The sequence below is a fragment of the Pongo abelii genome, chromosome 1 (assembly GCF_028885655.2).
Source record: "Pongo abelii isolate AG06213 chromosome 1, NHGRI_mPonAbe1-v2.0_pri, whole genome shotgun sequence".
Classification (NCBI taxonomy): Eukaryota; Metazoa; Chordata; class Mammalia; order Primates; family Hominidae; genus Pongo; species Pongo abelii.
In genome coordinates this window covers 78009163-78033062 of record NC_071985.2, presented here as the reverse complement: position 1 = coordinate 78033062, position 23900 = coordinate 78009163, and the positions used below count along the sequence as shown (strand labels likewise).

Genomic DNA, 23900 nt, shown 5'->3' with positions numbered 1-23900 from the left:
CCCAAATCAACAGAATATACATTTTTCTCAGCACCACATCACACTTACTCCAAAATTGACCACATAATTGGAAGTAAAACACTCCTCAGCAAATGCAAAAGAATGGAAATCATAACTAACAGTCTCTCTGACCACAGTGCAATCAAATTAGAACTCAGGATTAAGAAACTCACTGAAAACCACACAACGTCATGGAAACTGAACAACCTGCTCCTGAATGACTACTGGGTAAATAACAAAATTAAGGCAGAAATAAATAAGTTCTTTGAAACCAATGAGAATAAAGACACAACATACCAGAATCTCTGGGACACAGCTAAAGCAGTGTTTATAGAGGAAGTTATAGCACTGAATGCCCACAGGAGAAAGCACGAAAGATCTAAAATCGACACCCTAACATCATGATTAAAATAACTAGAGAAGCAAGAGCAAACAAATTCAAAAACTAGCAGAAGAGAAGAAATAACTACGATAAGAGCAGAACTGAAGGAGATAGAGACACGAAAAGCCCTTCAAAAAATCAATGAATCCAGGAGCTGGTTTTTTGAGAAGATTAACAAAATAGACTGCTAGCCACATTAATAAAGAAGAAACGAGAGAAGAATCAAATAGACACAATAAAAAATGATGAAGGGGATATCACCACTGATCCCACAAAAATACAAACTACCATCAGAGAATACTATAAACACCTCTACGCAAATAAACTAGGAAATCTACAAGAAATGGAAAAATTATTAGACACATACACCCTCCCAAAACTAAACCAGGAAGAAGTTGAATCCCTGAATAGACCAATAGCAAGTCTGAAATTGAGGCAGTAATTAATAGCCGACCAACCAAAAATAAGCCCAGGACCAGATAGAGTCACAGCCAAATTCTACCAGAGGTACAAAGAGGAGCTGGTAGCATTCCTTCTGAGACTATTCCAATCAATATAAAAAGAGGGACTCCTCCCTAACTCATTTTATGAGGCCAGCATCATCCTGATACCAAAACCTGGTGGAGACACAATAAAAAAAGAAAATTTCAGGCCAATATCCCTGATGAACATTGATGCAAAAATCCTCAATAAAATACTGGCAAACCTAATCCAGCAGCACATCAAAAAGCTTATCCACCACAATTAAGTTGGCTTCATCCCTGGGATGCAAGGCTGGTTCAACATATGCAAATCAATAAACGTGATCCATCACATTAACAGAACCAACGACAAAAACCACATGATTATCTCAATAGATGCAGAAAGGCCTTCTACAAAATTCAACATCCCTTCATGCTAAAAACTCTCAATAAACTAGGTATTGATGGAATGTATCTCAAAATAATAAGAGCTATTTATGACAAAGCCACAGCCAATATCATACTGAATGGGCAAAAGCTGGAAGAATTCCCTTTGAAAACCGGCACAAAACAAGGATGCCTTCTCTCACCACTCCTATTCAACATAGCATTGGAAGTTCTGGCCAGGTCAATCAGGCAAGAGAAAGAAATAAAGCGTATTTAAATAGGAAGAGAGGAAGTGAAATTATCCCTGTTTGCAGATGACATGATTGTATATTTAGAAAACCCCATTGTCTCAGCTGGAAATCTCCTTAAGCTGATAAGCAACTTCAGCAAAGTCTCAGGATAAAAAATCAATGTGCAAAAATCACAAGCATTCCTATACACCAATAAGAGACAGAGAGCCAAATCATGCATGAACTCCCATTTATGATTGCTAAAAAAGAATAAAATACCTAGGAATCCAACTTACAAGGCATGTGAAGGACCTCTTCATGGAGAACTACAAACCACTGCTCAAGGAAATAAAAGAGGACACAAACAAATGGAAAAACATTCCATGCTCCTGGATAGGAAGAATCAATAGCATGAAAATGGCCATAGTATCCAAAGTAATTTATAGATTCAATGCTACCTCTATCAAGCTGCCACTGACTTTCTTCAAAGAATTAGAAAAAACTACTTTAAATTTCATATGGAAACCAAAAAGAGCCCATGTAGCCAAGACAATCCTAAGCAAAAAGAACAAAGCTGGAGGCATCATACTACCTGACTTCAAATTATACTACAAGGCTACAGTAACCAAAACAGCATGGTACTGGTACCAAAACAGATATATAGACCAATGAAACAGAACAGAGGCCTCAGAAATAACGCCACACATCTACAACCATCTGATCTTTGACAAACCTGACAAAAACAAGCAAGGGGGAAAGGATTTCCTATTTAATAAATGGTGTTGGGAAAACTGGCTAGCCATATGCAGAAAACTGAAACTGGACCCCTTCCTTACACCTTATACAAAAATTAACCCAAGATGGATTAAAGACTTAAATGTAAGACCCAAAACCATAAAAACCATAAAAGAAAACCCAGGCAATACCATTCAGGACATGGGCAAAGACTTCATGACTAAAACACCAAAGCAATGGCAATAAAAGCCAAAATTGACAAATCGGATCTAATTAAACTAGAGAGCTTCTGCACAGCAAAATAAACTATCATCAGAGTGAACAGGCAACCTACAGAGTAGGAGAAAATTTTTGCAATCTACCCGTCTGACAAAGGGCTAATATCCAGAATCTACAAGGAACATAACCAAATTTACAAGAAAAAAACAAACAACCCCATCAAAAAGTGGGCAAAGGTTATGAACACACACTTCTCAAATGAAGACATTTATGTAGCCAACAAACATGAAAAAAAGCTCATCATCACTGGTCATTAGAGAAATGCAAATCAAAACCACAATGAGATACCATCTCATGCCAGTTAGAATGGTGATTGTTAAAGAGTCAGGACACAACAGATGCTGGAGAGGATGTGGAGAAATAGGAATGCTTTGACACTGTTGGTGGGAGTGTAAATTAGTTCAACCATTTTGGAAGACAGTGTGGCAATCCCTCAAGGATCTAGAACCAGAAATACCATTTGATCTAGCAATTCCATTACTGGGTATATACCCAAAGAAATATAAATTATTCTACTATAAAGACACATGCATACATATGTTTATTGATGCAATATTTATAGTAGCAAAGAATTGGAACCAACCCAAATGGCCATAAATGATAGACTGTATATGTGGTACATATGTATATGTGGTACATATGTATATGTGGTACATATGTGGTACATATACACCATGGAATACTATGTAGCCATAAAAAGGAATGAGTTCGTGTCCTTTGCGGAGACATGAATGAAGCTGGAAGGGAAGCATGCAGGGACATGAATGAAGCTGGAAGCCATTATTCTCAGCAAACTAATACAGGACAGAAAACCAAACACCACATGTTCTCACTCATAAGTGGGAGTTGAACAATGAGAACACATGGACACAGGGAGGGGAACAACACACACTGGGGCCAGTCAGGATGTTGGGGATGAGAGGAGGGAGAGCAGAAGGACAAATAGCTAATGCATGCGGGGCTTAAAACCTAGATGATGGGTTGATAGGTGCAGCAAACCACCACGGCACTCGTATACCTATGTAACAGATCTACACATTCTGCACTTGTATCCTGGAACTTAAAATAAAACAAAAAGCAATGTAAATTACTAGGCAAATACTGTCCATTTCATCTAATGAAGAAAGCAAATGACAAATATCATGTATCTGACGTGCTACACAAAATGTCTAGGTTCTTACATTATTTATTACTGGAAGAAACCTTGGAGATCATGGTTTCTAGCTCTTTATTTGACAGGTGAGGAAAACTGAGACCTGGGGAGTTTTGGTGACTTGCCTGGAGACTAGAATCCAAGCTTTGTAATTCCTAGTACAGTCTTCTTTTCATTAAATCATATTTCCTTTTCTAAGGAATAGTGAATGCTGTGTGGCTTACAAGTTTATTTTTGGTGATGGCACTTTACCTGCTTTTCTTCTTTTAATTTTTTTGACCTCAGTGACTAGAACTGGATCAATAGTAATCCTTGGTTTATGACACACTCTCATCATTGGTCCATGCATAACCTACTTATTTGTTTATTTGCTTTTAATAATGTAATACATAAAAATTTCAAATATTCATATTAGGTGGAGAACTTAGGAGCAAAATGAAAATGTATAATTTCCATATATGCATGGTACAAAAATAACCTCTTATATTTTTAAATTATTTTTGTGCTATAGCTATTTGTTTTTCTCCCTTGGGTTGAAGATTATCTTCTGGTTGGGTGGTTTGGCAACTATCCTCCTCGTCACACTGAAATCACCAAACTCAAGTAGCACTTAGAAAACAAAGTAAGACAGAAGGAAATGGGAAAAAGACCAGGAAAATGTGCTTTACATTTAGCATTGCGACATATATGTCTAAAATTTGTTAGTCTTCTGCAAATTGTGTAATGTTGGGTTTGTTTATGATGCAGGTCTGAGAACCATTGGAGTTATCACCAAACTGGACCTTATGGATGAAGGAACGGATGCCAGGGATGTTCTAGAGAACAAACTGTTGCCTCTTCGCAGGGGTAATGTACTGTGGTCTATACAAGACTCTTTTTTTTGTTTTGTTTTGTTTGTTATATGGAAGAGAAACGATTGGGAGGCCACTAGGAGGTTTGGTTTTAATGCCTTCTCAGTTGTAAGGAATGGATTTATTATTAGTTATACTTTTTTTATGGAATGGCTGTACGTTCCCAAATGATATATTAGAAAATAATCCAAAGGGAGAACTATTCCTTAAAATAACAGGAATAAGAAAACAGGAAAAGGAAGGAGTTTGAAGGGAGGTTATAAATATTCATCATAGGCTACATAAACTTATATCATTGTAAGCTTGGTATTTACTTGCCTGCTATATGACAAAACTGCTAAGATACGCACCCTCTTAAAATGCACACAGTTTAAGGGTGAGAGGCATTATTGTATTGATGCTAAAAAATTATCGTGAGCTCAATCAGCAGCCTGTGTTTGATACTGATGTTTCCCATTGAGTTTTATAAAGGAACTCAGTCTTCAGGCTTAAAACTAGTTTTGCCTTTCTTAGTCTGCCTATGTGAGAGCCTTGAAATCTCCCTAGAATAAGCCACAAAAAGTGTCCTCAACTCCATAGATTTGTGTTTTGTTTCAGGTTACGTGGGGGTGGTAAACAGAAGCCAGAAGGACATAGATGGGAAGAAGGACATAAAGGCAGCCATGCTGGCAGAGAGGAAGTTTTTCCTTTCTCACCCGGCTTACAGACATATCGCTGACCGAATGGGAACCCCACACCTGCAGAAGGTCCTTAATCAGGTAAAAATGTTCTTTCAAGCAACAAGAACTATTATGAAATATGTAAGTGGGTGCTGGAATTCATATTTATTATTTTTAAGTTTATTTTTTTTTCAAAACAAGACATGCAGCTCAATGATAGGGATTTTAAAAATGAGTATTAGTACCTCAGATTTACACTATTACCATTCTCAGTGAATAGAACTCACCTTCCTATTATTGCAACAACAATTCTCAAAGCAGAAACACATACCTATTTAGGAACAGTGAACAGGGATATACATTTTAGCATATATTCATTTGTAATATGTAGTTATCTTGAGAAGTTAAATTTTTATAGCTTTGAAAATTTGATCTCTTGGGATCTGTTTTTGAAGCACCAGTCTGTAATGGCTAGGTTACACTTTCTGTTAAATTTTTTTTATGGCTTTGTTTAGAATTGATTTGTTTCTTAATTTAAAATATTCAGAATCACAAATCCTAATTAAATAATCATTGATTTCCACTCATCTAAGATGCTTTTCTAGATAACCCCTTTTCCCACAATAATTTAGAATTGGACCTTCTGCCTACCCCGTTCCATGCACTATGCACACATTTCTTCCATAAATCCTCAGTGCTCTTACTTGATTACAGATATTCCTTCCCCTATTGGAGTTAAGTGTTATGACAAGCATCATTGTCATTGAATGCAGGGCCCCCTCCCTGAGTTTTGATGATATTGACTTAATGTGATTAGCAGCCTTTCTCACAAATATTCTTGTAAGTTATGCTTTAACTGTTACATACAAACTTAATCAGGCAATCAATCAATCAAGTAGATTTCTGATTCTTAGCTCCTGGAAAGTATCAATAGCTGTCACAATATGTGACATTATACCTGAACCATTTAGGCAAAACAACTGAGAAGAAATTTTAGAAAATAAAAAATTATGTTATAATTCCATTTTAAGAGATACAATACAGATTATTGTAAAGTTTATACTTTTTAATTAAGGATAAATATTTGGACACTAGAAAACATCACTATGATTGTATCATTTAAAAATATGAATATATTTTAGAGAAGGAGCATTGTTATGCAAGAATGCTAACACTCTACCAATATATTTTACACTGTCAAAACTCTCTTTAGAATACTGCTTTCACAGCTGTATTTGCCTACAAAAAATACAAATAAACTGAAAAAATCTCAGAGGAAACTCACTAATATGATTAGAAAGATAAAGCTGGAAATGAGTTAGGTTTTGAATACTGGAAAAATGGAAGGAGGTGGTTGACTATTAGGTTATTACAGGTGATCCTCAAGTTATGACACAATTGGATTCTTGTTGACTAAAAATTGAATGATTTTTTTTTTAACTGAAGATTTCTCCTTTCCTGGATAATCACTCTCTCTTTATTGCTTCAAGAATATTTATACTATGTTTGAAACTAAGATAATTCTATGGCTATGTATGTGTACCAGTACTTCTGATCCTGTGGGATAATTTATATGGAAAGTACTGGAAAATGACATGACATTATTGAAAAATTGAATGAAATTTTCACTGTCGGGGAAGGCAGAGAAAGAGGTAGTGAGTTGTATTAGCTGATATTGGAGATGCAGGCAGTGGCTGAATCCTGTAATGTTTCTAGACCAAATTGAGGATTTTGGCTCTTACCTAAGACCAACGAGGAGTCATTTAAAGTTCCTGAGTAGAGGAACAACAAGATCAGATCCATGGGTGAAAAAAGAATATGATATTGACAAGAAGACCAAGAGTAGACCAGTTAGGAGTAAAAGTGAGAAATTATGGGAATTTGGTTGTGGTAAGGGCCAGTGGAGAGGAAAAAAAGGGGCGGGTTTGAGAAATGTTCAGGAAAATTGAGGACTAGGTGGTAGATTAGAGCTGTTGGGTAATGGGAGAGGTGGAGTCAAGGTTACGTCTCAGGTTTCCAGATTTTTAGGAAGTCACCAAGACGAGGAACCCTGAAGGGAAGATCAAATACTTGATTTTGGACATGTTGAGCTTGAGATATCATTGACACATCCAAGAGGAGAAGTCAATCAGCTGGTCAAATATGCATGCCACAGCAAAGATAAGTCTTGTTTGGAGACAACATCTTACAGCTGTAGGTATTTGGATGTTTACTGAAGTCAGGATGGAATGAGATTCCCTTAAGAGAGAACAGAGAGTAAACAAAAAAGAGGCCTTGGACTCAGATTTGAGGAATTTCAATAATTACTGTTCTGGCAAAGAGGGTGAATTGTCCAAGGAAATAGAGAAGATACATCCAGAATGGATAGCAGAAAAATGAGAGGAGCTGGAGTCATGGAAGCCAGGGGAAGAAGTGTTTTAGAAAGCCACAGTATTGCTTTGCTCTGGAGATGTCTGAGAAGCAAAAGGTGGAAATCAGGTATTTTTATTATTTACCAGTTCACATGGCAATCAGTTGGTTGCTGGTTTCTTGTGGTTGCTGGTTCTGTTAGATTTGGGTCCTTGTCTCTTGTGACGTTGCTATCGGGAATGCTGTCCTCTCAGCTCTTTTGTTGCCTGCTTCATAGTTAGAACAGCAACGCATGCCAGGGTGCTAACAACAATTTATCACTGCGAGCAAGGGGGTAATACAGTTATAAACTATTGACAAATAACTCTAGATTTATTTAATAAATATATTCAGGTAACCTCAGATAAACATAAAGATGACTTAAAATAGTTTCTTCAGTCAATCTGGGTATATTAATTCTCCTTACTTCTAATATTTTTTCTTTTTTCTGCATTTCTAGGAAGTTTATATTCTTTTTATTGATTTCAAGTTCATCACTTAGGAAGTTCAAGATTATCTGTTTTTTCTTTTAATTCAGACTTTTCTTTAACTGCATTGTAATAGAAAGGCCGTAAGACCTAAACAATCTGGGTTTTTATCTCACTTTTGTTCTTAATTAATCATGCACTCTTAGGCTCTTGGAGAAGTTTTCATTGTACTGAGCTTGAGGTGCCTGCTGATCTCAGTGGAAATGCCAAGTAGATGGTTATGTCAAGCCTTCAATAGCAGAGAGAGCTTTCCCTTACTCAGTCATGGAGTTGCACTGGGACCTAGAGATGGAAGTATGAGTAAGTTTCTGCCTCAGCTGAAGAATGTGGAGAAAATTAACAGCTGACAGGTGCCTCTGGCACCTTGGCTACCTGAGCTTCATCAGTGTGGTAAAAACCACTTAGTCCTGAGAATACTGGGCAGCACCTGTGATTCCTAGCTTCCTTCATTTCTATCACATTCTAACTTAAGTTTCCTTTCTACAAGGTAGGAGACCTGGTAAATCAATCCATGCTAAGGTGTTATTGGGCAGCCTCATTAGTAACATTAGCTGCATTTTCACAGGGTCTTCCTGGATTTAAAGAGATAGCTCAAGTGAGTGACTCTAAATGAAGGAATTTTGAGTATCTCTGAAGGGCAGTGGAGGAGGGAGTTGGTGTTTCTTCTCCCTATCTACGTAATAGTCAATCTCAAATGCAGACATAATGTTTGAAATTTTGAATTATTAGAAAAACAATGGAGGCGGATCTTTGTCTCATGAGTTAATCTTTAATCTGTGTATATGATTCAATCTTCAATCTGTGTGTATGATTTTGTTTTGTTTAGCAACTTACCAACCACATTCGGGATACCCTACCAAACTTCAGGAACAAACTACAGGGACAGTTGCTCTCCATAGAACACGAAGTAGAAGCCTACAAAAATTTCAAACCGGAAGACCCAACCAGGAAGACCAAAGCATTGCTGCAGTAGGTCACCTTTCCCTTCCTTGGCTCAGCATTTTAATCTAATTTCTTTAGTTTTCTATTGCCTTAGTCTATTTGTCATGTTGCTTCTTAGGTAGCGAGTAAACTATATGAGGGAATCTATATGATACACAATAACTCTTGAATTTTTATGCTTTGTTGAACAAGAATTATTGGTATTATTCTGTTATTATCAACTTACCAGTTGAGCATCCCCATGCCCATTTAAATTGTGTTTTTAAAACTGGATTAAGTGAGTAAAACCATTAGGGATGACCCAGCAGGAATTTTTGTCCCTTGTCTTAGAAGTGGGTAAATACAGATGAAAATATAATTTGTATTTTTCAGCTGTTTCTATGGATGTCAGTTGTACTTATTATCCTTTATTCCAATTATTTCATGTAAGTTATTTGTGTGCATTTTTCAGTGGAATGAGAACCAAGGATTTAATTAAAAAGTGCTAACAATAAGGCTGTAGTTTTTTTTTTCCTTTTACATAATGATTTTAATGTAGTCCTTTGAAAGTGCAAAAGTGAAACTGCCAAGCATCTTTTCACCCCTTTGTGATCTTCCCATCTTATCTTTGGGTTACTAGAGTTATTCCTGTTGTGTCTTGGGGTAGGATAGCAGAGAATTGTTAGAGAATTCCTAGCTCTTTATATCTTACACTTTCTTCTCTCCCTCAAATCCTTCTGTCGCCATCAGTTCCTTTATCCTGTGCTGCCACTTGTGTCAAGTCCCTGTCAATGGGAAGGCTCCCCTGCCCAGCACACACTGCAGGATACCTGAGGTCTACCTCCGAAGATGATGTTTGGTACCTCTTATGGCGCACTTTTCTCCCCAGCAGCGTGGCAATCAAAGCATCCTTCAATTGGCATTTAAAGTGCACACTATAATTTCTTTCTTTTTGAGGAGATTCCCAAATGCTCAAATATTTAAATACAATATTAATTGCTTCATCCTATATTTCCTCATTAAAATATTATACAAAGGAAAGAGTTTTTTTTCAGATATAACTCTTTCCTAATTTATTCTTTCTTTTCATTCTTGGGTTTTGTTGAGCTCTTGCAAAAACTCTTCAAGTTACAGAGAAAGCTATTTCTGTTTAGGCCCTAGGTCATTATCTTAATATCCAACTAAAACTATTCTGCTTGCAAATACCGGGTCTTGCCTCTGTGACTTTATTGGACTCAGATTACAGAACTTTTCACAGCTAGATTCTTGATTTGCAGAGGGCTGATTCAGCTCCTTCTTTATGGCCCTATTCTTTCTGACCTATTTCTTTTCTCTCTTCTATCCTTCCCCCCTGCCTTCCTTTCTCTGTTCTTCCTCCTTCCTCTAATCTCTTCATGCACTCAGTGTCTGGTTCTGTGAAATGAACGATAATAAGATTCTTGCCCTCAAGAAGTCCCAGTAGAGTAGGGAAAAACAGACATAAAAATTAACACAATTTAACACAATTAATTGTGTTAAAGCTAATAAATGCTATGTTTCTGTAAGTGTAAAATATTAAGGGAGCCCAGATGAGGAAGCAGTTACATGTGAGAAAGGATGTGAATTTGGAGAGAAAACAGAGGCCCTGAGGTAGGAGAGGACCTTGTCATGTGGAAGGAGGAGGGCAAGAGAATCATGAGAACTTTGGTAACATTTGTTCTAGGATTAGTAAATGGGCCAGGTGGCTGAGCTATAGGGTTTAAGGGAAGGAGCAGCTAGAGGTACACTTTCTGAAAAATTTTTCGTTTCAGTGTGTATGTCATACCTCTCCAGGTGTTTTTAAAAAATAAAATTAGCATATACATGAACATAACTAAATCCAATTACAGTCTAGCTTCTTTGGCCTAAATAATTTGCAGTTACTTTTCATTCATCCATGATTTTGATGGAAGGGAATGAAAAGATACAAGTTTTAGATAGTTTGAATTTTTTCCCTTTTAGATTTTGAATTTGAAAGTAGTTCCAGTATGTTTAAATTGGAGTTTATAAACCTGGAATCACAAATGAAAATAGTTGTTTTTTTTTTCCTGTTACTTTCTTTCTTTCTTTCTTTTAAGCAGCCAGTGTAAGGTAATTCATTCTTTCATGGGACAAATATTTATTAAATCTCCCAATTACGTTGAGCAGGGAAAGGTAAAGAAAACACACGGTCCTTGCCCTTAGGAGAGTGACTAATAGACATGGCAATGTTAATGTACTGTGCCAAATGCTCTGCAGGAAACACACTGAAGATGCAGAGGAGGGGCGATGAGGAGTGGTGCTGGATAGAGTCATGGATCATGAAAAGTTTCTGGGAAGAACCAATGCTTGAGCTGAGTCTTAAAGAACACGTAAAAATTAGTCAGGCAAAGCAGCAAGGGACAGAGAGAATGGTGTTCTGAGCACAAAGAAAAGTGTAAAAGCACAGGGACATGGTGCATTTGGGGAACTGCAATGGCTTCCTTATGGTTGGCTGGAAGGTGAGTGGGATGAGTGGTAAGAGATGGGGCTGAAGAGGCAGCCAAGGCCAGACCATAAAATACTGGGAGATGGGCTAAAGAGTTTTGATTGTATTATCAAATTGTGGGGATCCATTAAAAAACAAGGCTAGAGCTAGTTTAGAGGGGTCACAAATCTGTGTTATTCTGATAGGGTGAGGTCTGACTTTGACAAAGATAAACTCAAAAGCAGGATCATCATCTAGAGGAGCCTTCAGTGATGCTGGGAGGCATTGCTGAGAGCTAAACCAAGGCAGTGTCAGTAGGTGTGAGGAGGAAGAGCTCAACCAGCTGAACTGTCATGGAGGAGAAATTACCTACAACTGGTGGCTCCCTGCAACTGTTGGGTGAGGGAAAGGGAGGTATGCTGGATGCCCTAGATTCCCTGCCTGGGGTGGAGGTATCATCCACCATGAGGAGAGACTTGGGAATGCAGGAGGATCAGCAGGTTTGGGAGTGAAAGAAATTGAGAAGTTGTTTTAGGTGTGTTGAGTTCAAGGCAGCTGAGAGGAAATAAACATCCAGTACAGTTGAACATATGGGCCACTCACTCTTCTGAGAGTTATGGGCTAAAGCGGAAAGTGTGGAGAAACTATTTCTCAATAACCCTTGAAGCTATGGCAACCTTGAGATCACCTAGGGATGAATGTGAGGAGAGACTGAGGCTGTGACATTGGGGGAGTAATAGAGCTGGAGCAATTGGGACACTAGGTGGTTGTGATGTCATAGGAGTTCAGGTCCATTTGATTATTCTACATAAAGTTTAATTGATTAACTCTCTATTTCAAGTGTTCTTTAAATACCATTTTATGTCTGCAATCAAATGAACAGAAGGCATTGAAAGGCAACGATATTTAAATATTTATTCTAATTAAATGTCTAAAATCTTAATGATATGTATTTCATATAATCACACTGTGAGTGCTACATAGAGTGCAATGTTAACTTTGCCAGTAGGTGCCACTAAGAGCACCTGGAAAAGGATTCTAAGGACTAATCATAGGAAAAGAAAATGAAGAATGCAAAGGCTTATAACTTTGACTTGAATCTATTTCTCTTTAACAATTACAGGATGGTTCAGCAATTTGCTGTGGACTTTGAGAAGAGAATTGAAGGGTCAGGGGATCAAGTAGATACCCTGGAACTCTCAGGTGGTGCTAAAATCAATCGTATTTTTCATGAACGCTTTCCTTTTGAGATAGTAAAGGTTTGTGTCAAACGTAATTTTTTTCCTTAGTTTCACTTCACTTCCATATTCTGTTTTATACAACTTGATACAATATTGTGTGAGTGGTATAGAACTAACATAGTTCTTTGAACAAAACCTCCCTATTCAAGTAATGAAATTCAGGAGAGAAATATGTTCTTACTGATTATTCTGATTTTATTTAATGAGATTTAACTACATTTCAAACACAAATACTAATTGAGTTTCCTATGTTTGTTGTCTAATTAATTTAAAAATATTTCTTAAGCATGTACTAGGCACCAAATTTCTAGGTGCCAGTGATTAAGACAGAGAAGACCCTTGCTTGTCTAGTGGGGAAAGACAGAAAATTAACAAATAGACAAAATATGAAAATTTCAAATGTTTTTATGTAACATGATATGAGAGAGGGGATGAGTGAGCCACTTTTAATGGAATAATCAGGCAAATTCTGTCTGAGCAGGAGACATTTAAACTGTGCCCAGAATGGCATGAAGAGGTCAGCTGGGTAAAGATCTGGGGGAAAGGGGTTGTTCAAGGCAGAAGTAGCCACCTCGGGTAAGGCACTAAAATACGACAGGTGAAGAACAGATGTGGCTGATGAAGGAGAGGGGCATGAAATGAATTCAGAGAGGGAGGAAGTATCCAGTTCACACAAAGCTTTCTAAGTTGAGGTAAAGTCTTTATGCTTAACAATGGGAAGTTACAGGAGGGTTTTAAGCAGTAATGTGTCTTGATTTGTTGATGATTTTAGAAGAATAGTATACCTGCTGGATTGTAAAGAGCCAAGAGAGTGAGGAGAACAGTAGGCCAGACCAGGGGTGGATTCATTTTCTGTGGAGTCTAAAGCTTCTACAATTTTACAGGCCCCCTTGAAGAAGAATACAAAATTATAAACACACAGGCACAGGGTCTTGGAAGAGGTTTGTGCCAGGGGGAAATGCTGAGAATTAAACTTCTTTAGCTTTCCAGTAAAAGTGCCCCAGCAAGAAAGGATAGAGAGATGGGTGGCTTTGGGGTTTTGGAGATAAAGTTGCTAGGGCTTTGATTGAAATGGGGGAATGGAAGAAAGAGAAGTTTTGAGATGACTTCCAAGGTTTTGGCTTTCACAGCTGAGTGAGCGGTAGTGCCCATCAGATGAGGGAAATGGAGGAAAAGCTCTGTTTGTATGGAGAAGTGAATTAGGAGTTCTGTTTTGGATGTGCTAAGCGTAAAATGCCCAATAGGCAGTTGAGTAGTTTTAGGGACCATGCTACTCGTCTCAAACAGAAAGGCGAGTGCTTATGTCTTCGCATGGGAGGCAAATGGGTAAATAGATAATTTCATTAAAATGTGCTAAGTGATAAACTTCAGCAAAGGGTGCTATGGAAACACAGCCCACAGACATGAATCCCAGCTCAAGTGTGTAAGGGAGCCAGGCTTCTGAGCTGAGTTTGGAAGGATGAACAGCTAGTTAAGCAGGAAGAGGTAGGTTACAGGAGGGGGTGATCCAGACAGGAGAGGAATGATAAAGGCCCTGAGCTAAAGCCATCGGTTGTGGGTAGAGACCTAGAGCAATTAGTCATTCTGGGGCATAAACTGTGAGGGGGGGAAATGGACAGACAATGAAGCTGGAGAGGCCAAATCTCAGAAGTCAGGGCTGAACTCAATGTTCTTGGGCTATCCCTTCGAGGTCTAAGCTCTGTGACACTTTGATCCTACTTCCAAGTAGATTTATGGTACCTAGCGCTTCTGAGAAATATTTGTATAGTAATCTATCCTGTGTTGTCTTTTTAAAATATTACTAATTTTCTTTTACAAAGAGGCCTTTAACTCAAATGATTTAAGTGGCCAGGGACAAAAGAGAGCCATTGTTAATTTCAGGACATCTGTACTGCTACTGCACAGCAGGTGATACTCTCATTTATGCATTCTCCTGTGCCCTCAAATTTACCATATTCAGCAAAAGAATGAAGAATTATACATTTCAAATGAATGGCTAGATTTATGTCCAGAAGGCATTCTTATGCATAGCACTCCATATCTATAACAGAGTTAAAATCCACTGCCCCCAAACTCCCCAAAATCCCTAGTCCTTGAACTTTATATAAACAGATGTTTTGACCATCTGGGTTTAGGTTAGGAAAGACATGAGTATCCACCTACTAATAATGAAGTCAAGTTATTCTCATTCTGTAATGTTCAACAATATTATTCAAAGGAATTAAGTGTGATAACCACGGCTCATTTTGTATCTGCAGATGGAGTTCAATGAGAAAGAACTGCGAAGAGAAATAAGCTATGCAATCAAAAACATACATGGTATCAGGCAAGTGATTCACATTTTTCTTGTCATCTGTTCAAGCTACCAAAAGAAAATTAATGTTTATAAATGGCTAGGAAACTCGTCTTTTCATCATTGAACACGGTAGAATACAGAAGTGGGAGTAAGAAGCAGGAAATCCTACTTTGGGGTTTAATGGTAACTTCCTGTATTGCTGTAGTCAGTTTTTTCCAAGTGAGAAAGCAAAAACATTTTCTGCACTTCCAGCCTGTGCTCTGCACAATAGGGGATTCACAGATTAGCAAGACCCCATTCTCCAGAGCCTTCATTTTTCATGAGGGAGGCCAGCCATGCTCATAATTAATCATTACTTACACCAGAGAAGGGACAAATTAATTCTGACTAGTGTTGTGGAGCAAGATTGGGAAAGATTAATGGAGGTAGTTACTTTCAGGTTTATCCTTGCCTGTGGAGAGGATGATTTCAACAGGCCAGGAGGTGTTGTGTGTGCACGTGTGCTTGTGCATGTGGGGGCATGCATATGAAGTGGGCAGCAGTGTGATGAGACAGGAGAGGATGGAAGGATGGAATGGAGGTTGTTGAGGCTGGGGGATAAAAGAAAGGGCTTTCCGGTGAAAGGGGTGGGATGACCAAAGGCAAAGAGGTGAGAAGGCACAGCATGTATCCATGGAGCCAAGAGTCATGCATATGCATTGGGACTGGCTTGAGGAATGCAGTCAGGAGAGCAGAGGGACCTGAGCTGGGTGGGGTTGGGGGTGGGGTAGAACTTGTGTTGAACTTCCCCTTGTTTAAAGTGAGATTATCCTAAATTACCTTCTGTCTTAGTCTGTTTGGACTGCTGTAACAAATGACCACAGACTGGGTGGCTTATAAACAACAGAAATTTATTTCTCACAGTTCTGGAGTTTGAAAATCCTAGGTGAGGGCGTGAGCATGGTCGGGTTCTGGTGAGAACCCTTTTCCGGCCTGCACAGTGCTGTCTTCTCATTCTGTACTCATGTGGCAGAGAGAAAGCTAGTTAGCTCTCTGGCCTCTTCTTACAAGGGCACTAATCCCATTCATGAGGGTTCTGCCCTCATGATGTAATTACCTCCCAAAGGCCCCACCTCCTACTACCATCACATTGAAGGGTATGGTTTCACCATATGAAGTTTTAGGGGAACACATTCAGTTCACAACAATTTCTTTAAAGAACTATGATAAGAACAAATGATTTTAAAGCACATATTTCTTCATTTCACGTACAGAAGGCTAAACATAACTTAATGAGCGTATGTTGAATTGCAGTATCCTTAATTCAAGGAAATAAAACTTAGGTTGCCTAGTACATAGATTGCCTCATATGAAGGAGGTGGCCCCTGCCTGTTGTCATTTGTGGTTCAGCCTTCTGCCAAAGGGCCAAGTTGAGACTATGCTGGGAACAGACCCTGAGAAGGCAAAGCTTGACACTGAGTTTGCATGTGATGGGTGATTTTACAAAGGAGTTATGATGCTTGAGTTATTTATTGTTTTAAAATTTAGACAATCTGCTCCACAAATCTCAAATAGTATGGGCAGATATGAGTTTACAAAGTGAAGAGGAGAAAACACCTATAACCAAATCTAATGTTTCTTCTTTTACCATTGATAGGATTTCTAAACTCCCTATTCTGTTTCTTCTCCACCAAATCCAGAATACATTTGGTGTAGAAACTGTTTTGCTTTTTAGTTCGGCAGATCTAGTATTTGGACATGTTTATCTGATAAATGCAGTGGAACCAAATTACATTTTTTGGGGTCATACAGTATTTGAACTCAGCCAAATACAGTATTTTTACTTCACTTGTAAAACTCATTACCATATACAGCTTTTGTCAAATATAACTGCAAAATCTCAGTAATTCAGAATTGTCGATTTCTGATTTATTTGCCTACCAACAGGAGAGTGTTGGTGGTTATTATAAATTTGCCTGTAAGATGATAAGAAATGCACAATGTCCTGAGCATAAGACACACTCATGGTATGCTTATTTAGGCCTTTAAATATATACTTGGTTTGACAATTTTTTTCGCATTTGATTCTATTGGCTATTTGAATGGTAGAAGCCCTCTTTGCCCATGAAGGACTTGATGGAAGAGATGCTTTGTTTCTCTTCATTGTTTTGTTAACACCAAATGCTGACTATGAGCAAGGGCGGGAGACAGTCCTTATGGAGCAAATCAAGATAAATAGGGTAACAACTCTCCCTACTGTGTATCCTGCAATGTGAAATAGAATGCTGGGCTTCCAAGAAGGAAGGTCTCAGCAGCAAGACTGGGGAAAGACTGGAACTATAAGTGCTTGCTTTGCATCTGGGCTTTAAAGCACAGGTGGGATTTGAATAGGCCAAAATTGTTAAGAGGGCAAAATGAACAACATAGACAAAGGCGAAGACATACAATATAAGCAAAGGCAAATTGACTGAAACATAGGGTATGCGAAAGGCGAGGAGAAAAATAACTGTGAAGAAAGATTAGAGTCAAACAGTGGAAAAATTTTAATATTGTGCTAAAGAGTTTGGATTTGATTCTGTACCTCATTCAGAGAAATTACCATTATAATATAGTATGATTACTACAGTTATCATACTGTAGCATGGGGTGCTAAGCAAATGGTAAGAAAGGGTGTCAAGTCAAGATAGTACAAGGGAAATGTTGAAAAGATTTTCCAAAAGAGGTACCATAGAATTCAGTTGCAGGAAGAGAAGTTAACTAAATAAGAATAGGTGAGGAGGGGAGGGAAGAGGGCCTAGGAGTGGGGAGGATCCAGTGCCAAAGCTTGGAGCCTGCCAGCCTTCAGTCATGGCCAAGGTTCAGAGTTCAAAGGCCCCTGTTATTGTAGCTTCTCTCTACTGACCTTTTGTTTAAATTTGAGTAATCATTTTTCACTTTTTATGAAACACATATACACATGCACATGTATATATCTGCTTTCCTGAGCTCCTGTTCAGCATGAGAAAAGCATTATTATAACACCAGTTTGAATTAATTAGAGCCCAAAGGAAGACACTTATTATTTTGGTTATCATTTGTTATTTTTGTAAATTCATTATTTAGGCATCTTGAAATATTAAAATTAATTCATAACTCCCCTTACTGTCTTATACTCCCAGTACCCCAGGACCTCAGATTGGGAACTATCAGGCTCACAGTAATATAGCTGTCCTGGAATGGACAAATTGTATAATCTAGAAACTCTACTATTTTAGTGTATAAAAAGTGAAGCTCACTTGCTGTTCCACAAAGGGCAAGGAATTGATTTTGGAATCTTTTAGAAATAGGAATCTAAATTGAGAACACCATTTCTATTGTAGCATTTCTTTTTATTGCTGTGAAACAGTGAGGTAAGACAAATTACAGTTAAATATTAGTTAAAGGTCACATGATGTGCCATATAAACATTTTGGGCACTATGTAACTTTTAAACTTGGTCTATTACATGCTTAATTTAAATGGAATGTTAATTTAAACATTTTTCAAAAGATTTTTGAATATTACTCAATTAAAAAAATCTCATGGGCTGCTTGCTTTCTTACCTTCAGGACAGGGTTGTTTACTCCAGACATGGCATTTGAAGCGATAGTCAAGAAACAGATTGTAAAATTGAAAGGGCCTTCCTTGAAGAGTGTGGATCTGGTAATACAAGAATTGATCAACACTGTGAAGAAGTGTACCAAAAAAGTAAGTTTGAATTATTTAACTTTCCAGTACATGGCTTTGGTTTATCAACATTCCCTATTTCATTGCATGATTCTCTTTCCCTGACCCTCACTTTGTTATAGATGTTGTGTGTTTGCCTACAGGGAAGGGTTGTGGAAAGTACCGAGTGGGAATTGCTTTCATGAAGGGCAGACACACTGTCTTCTATCATTCCTAATATGGTGGTTTAGAAAGAGTATATTTCTTTGACTGATTTCCCCCATGTTGTCTTAAACAAATAAACATTATTTCCAAACTATTAGGCAAATGCCCTAAGCTTATTTTTCCTGTGGTGCATGGATGAGGGTAATTGTTAGAGAAGGAAATCACTGATAGTACGTATATCAATAAGAAAATTCTTCTAAATTGCAAATATGTATTCCACTTGAGCCTGGCTGTTCTGGGAAGGGGCAGCCTTGGGGTTTCAATGACCTAGATTGAAATCCTGGCTCTGATACTTTCTGTGTGATCTTGGGCTTAACCTCTCTAGTCTTGTTAATTTGTCTGTGAAATGAGGATGATGATGATAATAGTAATACCACCTTAGTGAGGATTAAACAAGATGATGCCTGAAACCTATGGGACACCTAACACACTGATTAACCATAATTTAAGTGCTCAGTAAATGGTGGTTGATCCATAAATTTCCATTTTAGCAGCAGTCAGTATTCTCTACCCTGAATATCTATTAAATCTATGCTGTAGAGTGCTGGGACAAGACTTCCCAAGTAGGAGGACTCCTCACTGAGGAATATGGAGAACATGTGCTGAATTCCTCGGTTCATGAAAAGAATATCTTGTATTGAAAAACACAAAAAGAGAATTAGTGATGGTATTTACAGTAGGGTAGGTCTAGCCCCCTGACAGTTAACACTCGTGCTTTTAATATTTCTTCAACCTATGGATAATTCTGTTTTTGTTAGTTTTGTTATCCTTCCCTTTATAAATGGTTACTAGCAGTTACCTTTCTGAAAAACCAGCGGGAAGAAAGAGAATGAGAGGGACAGAGAATGAGAATGAATATGAATATTAGTTCCCAGTTACCTGACAGAAAGGCTCAGGTAAAGAACAGATGTACATAGTAGAAGAGGCAAATGGGCTGAATTCCTAGATGTGAAGGCTAAAAGAAAAGCAGTAAATGGAACTAGCTTAGGACCCAGAGGTGACTGGGAGGTTCAGACCCCTTCTCTAGAGCTCCTAGTGCTCTTCTACCTCATTTCCTAAGCTCCTGGTTTCTCTTCTCCAAAACAAGAAAGAGCCACAGGAGTTAAGGGACTGAGGGACAGAAAGAAGAATGCCCATGGAGTTGAAAAAATCAATCTTTCTACCGTCTCACCAATTGGAAACTTCAAGTCAGTTGCTAACACTCCTCATCCCTGCTGCCCTCACCTACTCTTCAGAATGCAACCTATTGTGTCCCTTGTACATTTAAAGCTCTCTTAATTGATCTCTCTACTGCCTTTCAAGATTAACTGATAGTGAGTTTCCTACTAACCCTAAGGATTGCCACTCTCAGTGCACAGATGTGTTTAGCCAGAGGCTTCTTTTTAGGTTGTCCATGTCTCTTACTCCCACCAATTAACCTGTCTTCTTTACAAGGGACAGTGTGCTGTGTTTGTTCCCAAATCCATTTAGCCAGTTGCACTTATTTTAATAATATACTTTAAATAAAGAGAGTAATTAAACTGACCCAATGCAAAAAAGACTTTGAGTTTTGTTTCTATGAAAACTAAACTGAATGCTGTGAGAAGACTTGATAAATGTTAGCTACAAAACTTTGCTATTGACTAGGTGTAGGCAAGGTAATGAAAAGAATGTGTGTGTGTGAGGAAGGGATTATAAAAATCTGGATAGGTTTGGCATTCAAATTATTTCACAAGTATCTTCAGGTTCTCCCTCCACTGTAAAGAAAGCAAAACTGGAAATCATAGATGAAGGATGTGGTTTATGTAAGACAGAAGATGCATAACTCCAATCAGCAGATCCATATGCAGAGAACAGATCTTGGCCTTACATCAAAAGATTGGCACATGTGTGGACATTTATGTTTTAAGTTATATAAAGTGTTTATGGTATGCATGAATCTTTTTTTTTTTTTTTATCATTTCCCATTTTATCCAACCTACTGGAAAGCCAACAGTCAGTTCTGATGGCATGGGATGAGACAGCTTGTTCCCAGACACTTTTTGGCTTCTATTCTTGCTCTCTACCCTTTCCATTATGCTCCTTGGATTGGTCTTCTATACATTTTTACTATCTTCTCAAAACATTTTATAGTTTGCCTTAGTTAAACATAAAATCTAGCTTTTCCCCTGAGGTTACTATTTACCCTTTAGCTTTCTTCAGTGAAGGATATTTATTTCAGCCCAAACTGGAAAAATCTGAGGGCCTTTATTGGGTATGACATTTGCCATTTCTCCTTTTGTGGCTTCCAAAGATTATTCCTTCACCTTCTCATAGTCTTCCATTAAGGCCCAGGTGGTGCCAGCTGTAACTGTTCCTTATATTCACTGTCACCACCAAGTTCCCGGTCACTCCCTTGCATTCATCAGGATCTTTAGAACCTGGCTTACATTTTTCCTCTCCATCCCCAATTCACCTTCAACTCGGAAGTGTTCAGTGTCCATGTAGATATCATGTCCAATGCCTAAAAGCTACTTTTCTTTGAGATCTTTGCTCTCCATTCAGTCCACTCTAGCACCATAGTTTCATGACTTCTGGCTCTTGTTGTCATCAAAAAATGTTTTACTAGGAAATTGTAAACCTTAAAGGGCCTGCAGAATGCTGATCACCCCCTTCATCCTCTTTAGATTTTAATCCAATTGGGAAATTAATGGAAAAGCTCTATTTTGAAGGTTTGAAATTTAGTGTCCACTTCACTGCTGATAGATCTAGGTTGGAAAATGTGCCTGGGCCTTGCTGTGAAAGTGGGAGCCTCCTGTTATTTCCCCTTCCTGCATTAAACCTTAGAGCCCATAAGGTGTATGGGTGAGCAGATATACATCCATCATTAGTTTTTTTATCTATTACTTCAGTTCCACTTGGATTAACTTTGCCACCTGTTGAAACTCCAGGACTGCTAAAATTTACTGCTTATCTTTATTTTCCTTTCCCCCAGGCTTCTGAAGAGCTTGGAGGTAATTGTCTATTTGTGTGAACTGGTGCCACAATATATTCATGGTCTTCTTCTTAGTCCAATTTCAACTGCTGCCCAGTAGTGCTTCAGTGTCTTAGTAATTAGCAGCCTCCTCTGTTCTCCATGATAATGATGTTAAACTTTTAGCACTCTCTTCAAGCCACCTGACTCATCACTTTCATCCTCACTTTCAATGAAGATTTCGCAGAAAAAATAGGGGCCGTAAATAGGCACTATGAAACATTGATTCTTGCCTTCTATCCCTCAAACTTACCTGTATTCATAACCACACCCCCTTCTTATCCTTGTCTCTGCTGAGATAGTATTCCTGATCAAGGGGGTGGGGGGTGGTTTCCTATCTGTACTCTCACCTCCTTAGAGGATGTACTCTTTTTAGCCTTTTATTTCATGAATCATCATCTTCTCCATCACATTTTTAAAAATCAACATATAAATATATCTATGTCTGTCCTAATTTAAAAAGAAACAGTGACAAACACTCACCTGCTGCCCTATTTTTCTCCTCTCATGGTCAGCCTTCTTGGGAAAAAAGTAATTTATGCTTTGCATCTTTACCGTCTCATCTCCAGTTAATTCCTCAACTGAAATTTGGATTCTACCCCACTATTCTATAGAGTTAATTATTGCAAAGATCAGTGAGAGTCCTGATTGCCAAGCCTAAAGGACGCTCTTATTCCTGAGACTATATTCCACTCTCTTTATAAAGCTGGCACTCCTCTCTCATGGGTTCTCTTCCCTCTTTCTCTTTATTCCTTCTCTACCTCCTTTGAGCATTCGTCCATTTTTGCTTGCCTCTAAACACTGGGATCCCACAAAGCTTACTCCTGGTTTTATTCTCTTCTTACTATATTTTCTCCTTGACAGATCATGTCTGTGATAGTTCAACTACCACTTAAAATATTGGTGATTCCCAAATCTGTACCTCTAGCTCAAGCCTCTTTATGGAAACTGTCTATAGACTACTGCAACTATTCTCTTTTCTTACTTAAAGCCCTGAACATTACTTTTAAGCCTGAATTATTCCAGTGGCCCCCTAACTGATCTATTTCTAGCCTGGTCACCCTCAAGTTCATCTTTGCCATTGCTGTCAAAGTGATTTTTCTAAAATACAGATATGCCTTTTGCCTATATCATCAAAATTATTCAACGACTCCTCAGAGCCTTGAGAATGAAATTCAGATCATTTAGGGTTGTATTTAGGTTCCCTGTCTGATCTCTGAATACTTCTCCAGCTACATCTTTGGTCCCACCGCTTGCTTCAGCCATTCTAGATGATTTGCACTATCCTCAAAGATTTTTCATGCCTTTGACATTTGCATAAGTGATTCGTTTTGTCTAGAATGTCTAACTTTCCCTCTTGTGTTTACCTGCCATCCCCTCTCATTTTTAGGGAGGCAGCTCAATCATCTTATTTTCCTTAAAATCTTCCTAAAGGGCCTCTGTGAGTCCCTTCCTGGTCTGTCTCCCAACTCCCTTTTTAGTGCTTCTGTTGATACCCTATGTGTATTTATATCATAGCATTTATGATACTGCCTTGAGATTTATTTGTATTTATTTGTTTACATATCTCCTCTTGTTGATTGTAAGCTCCTTTGAAAAAAAGGCACTGTGTTTTTTATCTTCTCTCTAGCCTGTAACACAGTGACCAACTCCACATAGGGGCATTTTATAAATATTTACTAACAATTTAGATGTTCTAAAGTTATCCAGTGGTCAAAAATATGTATACTTGGTTTTAAAATAGTATTTTAGCCATTCCTTTTAAAATGATAAAATTTAGGCAGGTTTTCTTTCAAACATCTATCCTTTTCCTTATGTTGCATTTTGATGTTTTTCATTTTTGGCCTTACTAGGTTATACTTTCAATATCTTTTATTTAAAAACTGGTCTAATTAAAATATTTTGCAAAGCAAAATAATCCTAATTAGAGTTGAGTCTGCTGGGACTTTATTACTTGCCTCATTTTGAACATGAGCCATAGATAAGGTGACTATATAATGTATTGTTTAGTGCAGGACATTTTTGAGACTTAAAGGGGGTGCTATGAATACTTTCACTGGAGTAATAGGAGTAAACAAAGACTGC

General features: G+C 38.0%; 1 protein-coding gene across 15 annotated transcripts in view; it reads left to right on the top strand.

The window, feature by feature from the left end:
* Positions 1-23900, top strand: part of DNM3 (dynamin 3) — a 577169-nt gene that overhangs the window by 194512 nt on the left and 358757 nt on the right. For all 15 annotated transcript variants that reach the window (XM_024249216.3, XM_024249215.3, XM_054525302.2 and 12 more), the window contains exons 5-10: positions 4375-4473; positions 5076-5236; positions 8840-8982; positions 12522-12657; positions 14898-14965; positions 18502-18640. In XM_024249216.3, coding sequence (XP_024104984.2) covers positions 4375-4473; positions 5076-5236; positions 8840-8982; positions 12522-12657; positions 14898-14965; positions 18502-18640 — 746 coding nt within the window. The remainder of the gene's footprint in view (positions 1-4374; positions 4474-5075; positions 5237-8839; positions 8983-12521; positions 12658-14897; positions 14966-18501; positions 18641-23900) is intronic.